The 7300-nt window shown below is 59.8% G+C and overlaps 1 protein-coding gene across 1 annotated transcript; it reads left to right on the forward strand.

Moving 5' to 3' along the window:
* The first annotated feature begins 264 nt into the window (after positions 1–264).
* RASL12 (RAS like family 12) lies at positions 265–4553 on the forward strand. Its single transcript, XM_082321044.1, has 6 exons — positions 265–302; positions 581–697; positions 806–862; positions 2000–2073; positions 2167–2357; positions 3158–4553. The coding sequence occupies exons 2-6, from the start codon at positions 589–591 to the stop codon at positions 3540–3542; spliced, it is 816 nt and encodes a 271-aa protein (XP_082177170.1). The 5' UTR covers positions 265–302; positions 581–588; the 3' UTR covers positions 3543–4553.
* The last annotated feature ends 2747 nt before the right edge of the window (positions 4554–7300 follow it).

The raw sequence follows: 7300 nt of genomic DNA on the forward strand, positions 1-7300 counted from the left end.
GGGTTTCGGGGCCAGAGGTCCGTGCCCAGAGCCCCAGGAGCTCGGGGGCTGGCGTGTGCCCTGCTGGGGGGATCGTCCTCGGGGAGGCCGGGGCAGCGTGTCCAGCCCGGCGCCGGCGCGGCAGCTTTCCTTACAAGGAGTTTGGCTGGGGCCCGAGCGGCGGGAGCCGCGCTCGCCTCCGCCTGCCTCATTCATCGGCAGCCCCGGCGGAGCAGGGGCCGCTGCTCCCCCAGCCCTGGCCCCGGCCTCGGCCCCCACGCACCCCGGTGAGCCCCACGTCTCCTCCGGTGGCGGGTTTTAAGGTGGGAGGCTGCGTTTCTCTTCTCTTTCTGGGGTGCGAAGGGTGGGCAGAGGGCTGAGGGTGCCGGTTTTGCTTGGGTGGGGTGCTGGCTGCCAGCGTGGGGTGGTGATGCCGGCCGCTCCAGCTCCAGGATGCGGATGGAGGAGAGCGGATCCCCCTCCCTGGTGCTGCTGAGCCCCCCTTTTCCCCAGGCTGGGGCACCCCACGAGCCAGGCGGCGAGAAGGTCCCCGTCCAGCACGGCAGCGGGTGCCCCACGTCCCCCCCGCTCTCTCCCGCAGGACGGAGGATGACCTCGATGTTCGGCAAACCCCGAGCCGGCGGCGAGCGGCCGCCCCAGAGCCCCCTCGCCGAGTGCAACGTGGCCATCCTGGGGTGCAGAGGGGCCGGCAAGTCAGGTGCGACGGGCGCCCCGCCGCCACGGGGATGGCCGGGCACTGGGGGGGTGCCGGGGTGCCGGTGGTGTGGGGGGCCACCTGCCTTACCCACCTCTCTCCCTCCTGCAGCCCTGACCGTGAAGTTTCTAACCAAGAGGTTCATAAGTGAATATGATCCGAACTTGGGTAAGACGATTTCTCCGCGGGTGTTTCCCCCCAGTTGTCCCCCATGAGCTCCCACAGAGCATCCTTCCCATCTCCCCCATTTCCTACGAACATGGCATTTAAGGGGAAAAAAAGCCCAACACCCAAAATTACATGAAAAACAAGGGAAGGGTGGGATTTGACCCAAACCTCCCTGTAAAAACAGAGGTGAAAGCAGCACTCTCTCTGCGGGCATGTCCCATGGGGGAACGTCGGCTCCTCTCATCGCCCCGAAGAAACCAAAAGCTGAATTACTGGGGGCTTGGGGAGCATCTCCTGCCTCCTGCTCGCTCCTGGGGGTGTCGGGCAGGGGAAGGGCTGGGGCAGCGAGCGGGGGCCGCAGAGCGGGCGGCCCCGGGGGCTGCGCTTTTCAGCGAGCGGTTCTGGGCAATTTTTTTTCCCACTCATTTGAGTAATTAATAACTATTTTCCTAGGCCTGACTCCAGGGCGCGGGGAAGAACCATAAATGATTTATCAGGGACATTAGGGAGATATGGACCTTGTCCAGGAACTGACTCCAGCCCCTAATAACTCAGCGACTCTTAGGAAAGAAGGATAAATCCTTTCCTCCTCGGATCTTTTTTGGGAATGTGGTTTCATCTTCCCACGTCAAAACCTTTCCGAAATGCATCTGTTAGGACCCGGCTGGGAGAAGGCATCTTCCTCCCAGGGGAAGGGCTGAGCGGCTCTCCCTGCCTGCCCTCCTTCCAAAAGAAAGGGGTGCTCCTTTCGCCTGATTTATTGGGAAACAGCCCCGGTGTCAAGCCCCCAGCTCGCTTTATCTCGCCAGGTCGTGGCATTTAGATAAGGGCTGAGCCCTGGGTGCGGTGACGGCCGCGCCGGGCTCCTTCCCCTCCCTCCTTCTCCCGTGGGAGCCCACGCTTGCAGCATGCGGGGGGAAATAACTGCTCCCAGCTGGGCTTGCCCAGCGGCAGCACCACCAGTCCCCCAAAATAATGTTGTCTCAGGAAGGAGGGAGGTGGGAGGTGTTGGTGGAGGATGCTCCTCACCAGGGGATGAGCTTTTTTCCATGGTGCTCCAAGCATCCAGGGCTTTGCTTGGCTTTGGGGAAGACAGGATACCCCAGCCCATCCTCACAACCACCCTTCTCCTTGCAGAGGACACCTACGCCTCGGAGGAGCTGGTGGACCAGCAGCCCGTGCTGCTGAAGGTGATGGACACCGCCGACCAGGTGAGGCACCAGGGCACCGCTGGTGCCAAACGCCTGGTGTGACGCGGCTGGACCGCGGCTGGACCACGGCTCAGCCGCTCCTCTCGCCCCCAGGACGGCCCCGGGAACTGCGAGCGCTACCTGCGCTGGGCCAGCGCCTTCCTCGTCGTCTACAGCATCGACGATAGGAAGAGCTTCGAGGGCTGCCAGCGCTACCTGGAGGTCCTCGCCCTGCACGCGAGGGGCTGCCAGCGCCGCTGCCCCGTGCTCCTGCTGGGCAACAAGCTGGACATGGAGCAGTACAGGTATCGGGCGCGGGGCAAGGCTGTCTTTTCCCGGTGGGGGAGAGCTCACAGATCAGCCCCCCATCCCTCTGGCTGGGATGCAAAACCCAAATCTGATTTTTTTTTGTGGTTATTTCCACCCCCGCTGGTATTTGCCATGTCCTCCCACATCTCCAAGGTTCCTGCTCTCCCGCCCGGGGGATGATGTGTTTATTTTGAGCCCGGTGGTATTTTCAGTGGGATGTTTTTCGGCTGCATGGTAAGGCAGCGTCACCGTCCCCAGGCAGGCCTTGAGCCCGCTCCAGCTCCTCGCTTCCCTCTGGATGTGCCCTTTCCCTGGAGCCCTTTCTCGCCCCGTCCCTGCTCCCAGGACTGGATGTCCCCGGTGTGTTTTTCTGGCCTTCTGTGCCGCTCTGGGGCCATGCTGAGTGTTGGTCCCACGGGTCCTCGAGTCACGCGCGTTGCTGAACCCCACTGTGCGTCGCCAAATCCCCCCATGCTCCCAGCACGGAGGCTTCCCCCTCCCCACAGCAAGGACCTGCCCGTCTCCTCCCCGCTTCCCAGTGCGCTGCCATCGCATCCGGCCCCCCGCGTCACTGGCGCACATCCCTGGCACGGGAGGTCGCGTGATTCCCCAAGGACCCGCGCAGCCCATTGCTCTGGGATTTGGGGAAAGGCAAAACTTTTTTGGACTCGCGTCCCCTGCTTGTCCCAGGATGGGGGACGAGCGGGCAGTGCTCCCCGCCTGCACCCCTTGCTCCCCTTTTCGGGTGGTTGCATCACCCCAAGGGATGCTGCACCCACCCGCTCCCTCCCGCCAGGCAGGTGCCCGCAGCCGAAGGGATGTCCCTGGCGAGCAGGTTCGGGTGCTTCTTCTACGAGGTGTCGGCGTGCCAGGACTTCGCGGGGGTGCAGCACGTCTTCCACGAAGCCGTGCGGGAGGTGCGGCGCCAGGCGGAGCGCAGCCTGCCCGTCCGGCCACTCTTCATCACCGAAGAGCGTCCCTGCCCGCCGGTGGCCACGCCGGTTGCCCTGCCCACCCACCACGGCTTGGCCAGCTGCACCTTCAACACCCTCTCCACCGTCAACTACAAGGAGATCCCCTCGGTGGCCCAGGCCAAGCTGGTCACCGTCAAGTCCTCGCGGGCTCAGAGCAAGAGGAAAGCTCCCACGCTCACCTTGCTGAAAGGTTTCAAGATATTTTAGGACGCATCCCTGCGGGCTGCGGAGGAGGCAGCGAGAGACCCCCGTCCCCCCGGCTCTGCGAGGGCTGAGACCATCTGTGACGGACTCACGGGCACCGCAGCAGCCGCTGGCGGATGGTGGCCCCGGTCTCCATGCCGGGGCAAAGCCCGCGGTGACGATTTTGAGCAGACGGGGTGCCGAGAGTCTGAAATCGGCTGCGGCATCACTGCCTGCCCCCGCCCTGGCTCCCGTCCCCCCTGGCCGAGCGCTGCCACGGTGTTTGCACCCTGTCCTGCCACCGGCACCGGGGGCCAGCCCGGCTTTCCGTGCGGATCCGGGCAGTTCCCAGAGCAGCCGGAGCCGCGGGCACCACCGTGAGGACGAGGGCCATCCCCAGGGCCCCCCAGCCCGCTTGGGCGCCTGGCACACAGCGATGGGAGCCCAGGAAGGGGGAATTAATCATTAATCAAGCACGGAGGCACCCATCTCGTTCGTCTCACGGGTCCCCTGACCGAGCAATAAGTAGGAGGAATGCAGATAAGAGATAAAAGAAAGATGCAGATATTGTTTCAGCCGACTAAAGGCCTCAGGTGTCCTGAAACTGGTTCCCATGCATCGAAACAAGTCATACCAAAAGAGCTGTTTTTTTAATCAACTTTTTACGCTATAGTGTTCCTTTTCAAAGGCTTTGCGAGGAGAGGTGCTTCACTGAGGAGGACACGCTCTGAAAAGCCTTTGTTTAAAAGACTGATGTACTTCCAAAAATGTCTTAAATTATTTTATGGCTTCTACACGTGCCCAGTGAAGGGCGTGAAGCGAATCCTAAAGCAGACCAGGCTCTGCCTGGGCCCAAGCCAGGGCCAAGGGCTGTGCGTTCAGCTTCGTTTACGGTACCAGGTTAAATGTGCTGCTTCTCCCTGGAGTGGCAGTTACTCTGCAGAGTAAAATATCCACATGTGTATTTGTACATATATACATACATATATATATATAGATGACCTTACTGATAGAGAGAGAGATTCAATATGGGATTTCGATCAACCACTTTGGAAAGTATTTTAATAAAGACGATTTCTGAAAAGAACAAAAGCGCCTCTGCTTCAGCGTGGCTGCTTTCCCGAGGGGCCGTGGCAGCGCGCTCCCTGGCTGAGGGAGCCTCCCGCCCCTGCCCCGGCTCGGCTCCCACCCGTTTGCGGCGGAGGCAGGCGGCACCTGAGGGAGGGGGCGAAGCTGGCGCGGGAGCGAGGGCTGGATGGAGGCAGGCGAGCGCAGCGGGCAAAGACCAGCCAGCCGGGAGCTGAAACGGGGGAGGCACGGGTTTGCCTCCAGTCCAGAGCCGCTTCTGCTGGTGCAGCTCTGCTGCTTTCCTTTTTTACTCTCTTTTGTTTCCTCAGGCTAAACTGCATTTTTAAACTTCCATCACTGTGAATTGAGACATTCTGATACATTCCTAAATGGTTTGACTTCAGCTGCCGTTACGTGGCATCCTCAGATCTCTGTGTACAGAGACGTGACGGTCCCGTCCTTCCACTGGACCATCACGTCTCCTGGTCTCTGATCCTGGAGCACCGGCTCCTGCTTTTGCAGCTCGGCGGGGCTGTATTCCTGCACAGGCATCAGGCTTTGCTTGACTTCCAGCTCAGCCTGCTGAGTGGTTTCCACTGCTTCTCTATACGCATCGATCTTCCTTCTCCTGCAGGGAAGGCATAAAAAAGAAATGCGGATTGAAGCAGCGAGCCCAGCCTGCATCTGGGGGCAAGCATCTACCCCCAGCGACAGTTCCACCCATCGCTTTGCACCTTGGCCTGGGGAACTCATCAGCTGCTTACGGGCAAACCCTGCCAGCTGCACTCTGTCACGTAAGTGGTCTGAAGTGTTTGAGTACACACGGCCACGGGGTTTACGCTTGGAGAACACGCAGCGCGCCACATCGCCCAAAGCAACACCCAGCAAGCCGTCGGTAAAATGAGAGCATGGCAGATTTGTAACATTAGCTCTTTTTCTCTCATTTTAAGATGAAAGCTCTGACCCAGATGTAAGTTTTCTTGCTGTAGAAGACAGCGAGTTGCTCCTCAGCTGCTGGGTGGTTGTGCAGCAGTATGGCCCAGGGAAACATTGTGGAATGCAGATGGGGAAAGGCTGGGGAGTCCTGCTGCGGAGCCCCTACATGCCCTGTACTTATAGGAGAGCACCTCACACCACACGTTTAACATCACTTCCCTCCCAACAGCCCTGCTGGGCTGGGCAGAGCTGTCGCAGACGCTTTACGGATGAGGATCCAGGGCCTGGAGAAGTGAAGTGGCTCGTTCCAAGTGACACATGAGGAGAGCAGGGAGTCAGGCAAGGTTTTACAATGAAGCACGGTTCAAAGGGAGTTTGTCTTTGCTCTTCTGCCCATCGCTCAGGGCTTGTTCCTGCCCTGCGTCTCAGCATGCTGCCCTGCCCTGCCAAACCCACATCTCTCTGCCTGGGGGGGGTCTCAGCGCACCACCACACACCAAAAGACCTCCAAATTTTCCTGACTCACCTGTTTCGCACAATGTTAATGGCCAGGAGGAAAAGACCCAAAATCATGGCCATGAAGGAAAGTGCAAGGACGGAGTAATTCCACGTTGATGCTGGGGGAAAGCGCGGAGAGGCAGCATTAGTGTGCAACAGAGCAGTGTGGCCCACAGAGCCTGGCCAAGCGTTTCCTGAGGATGCCCAAGCTCAGAGTGCCATGGCTTGGCTGCAGGATGAGGGCTGAGGTGCTGGTGTCCAGCTCAGCACCCAGAGCAGAGCACCCAGGTCCCATTTTTGGGGATAACCTCAGGAAACTCTCCCTCCCCGGGCAGGAGACTTACACAACTGCTTTCTGCCGCTCACAGCCCCCTGCCTCGGGCTCTGTATCTCTCACGCTGACCACACCTGCCTCTCATGGCTTTGCAGCCTCGCCTGAGAGCTGTGAGCGGCTCTGACGGAGGGTGGGAGCAAGGCCGGGAGCTGGAGCATCCCACCATGAGCACTGCTAGAAGGGCTCCTCCGCTCCGCAGCCTTTCTTGCCACTGCCACACTCAGGCAGGTAGATTTTGCCTTCGAACCCCGGCTGGCGTGTGCAGCACAGATGGCAGCGGATGCTCCGTCCTTGATTTTTGTGGCTTTGAAATTGATCCCCAGGGCACTGACCTGCTCGTATTGATCTGCTCCCTCCACCCTGCCAAAATCAACGGTCATCCCAGACCTTTGCTCCCTTGGCAGGCTATGCCTAGAAAGAGGCTGAACCCCTCTCTGGGAGGAGACAATACCTCAGTAAAGCCTCATGCCTGTCTTCACCCATGGCCTGCTGCTTCTGGCGGTCAGACTGAGGGTTTATATACCTGGAGTAAATCACCTCCTCGGGTAATTCCCTCGGCCATCTCCATTAGGCAGGAGGGTTAACAGCCAAGGACTGCGTATCTCTTTCAACTCTCAACCCAGGAACGTCAATGGGACTTACAGTCTTCGCTGCGGAAGAACCAGAGCAGATATTCTAGCTTTTCTTGATCTATGCCCAGCGCAAGGGTGGCGTTGCCTGCTGTGTGGTCATACACGCGTGTGCTGGCAAGGGCTGCAGGGAAGTACCTCTCTTGCTCTGCCTTGGCTGTGGAAGAAAAGAGCAGAAAGATGCAATGGTCACTCACGGCAATACTTCGGGCCAGAAATGGCCTTCCCCTTGGCTCCCAGGGTTGCCCAGCACGTCCCTCCAGGCAGGCAGAACGCAGCCGTGAAGGCACAGCCCTATCTCGTATACCGAGAAGTGG

This window comes from Platalea leucorodia, assembly GCF_965183815.1.
Source record: "Platalea leucorodia genome assembly, chromosome: 9".
Classification (NCBI taxonomy): domain Eukaryota; kingdom Metazoa; phylum Chordata; class Aves; order Pelecaniformes; family Threskiornithidae; genus Platalea; species Platalea leucorodia.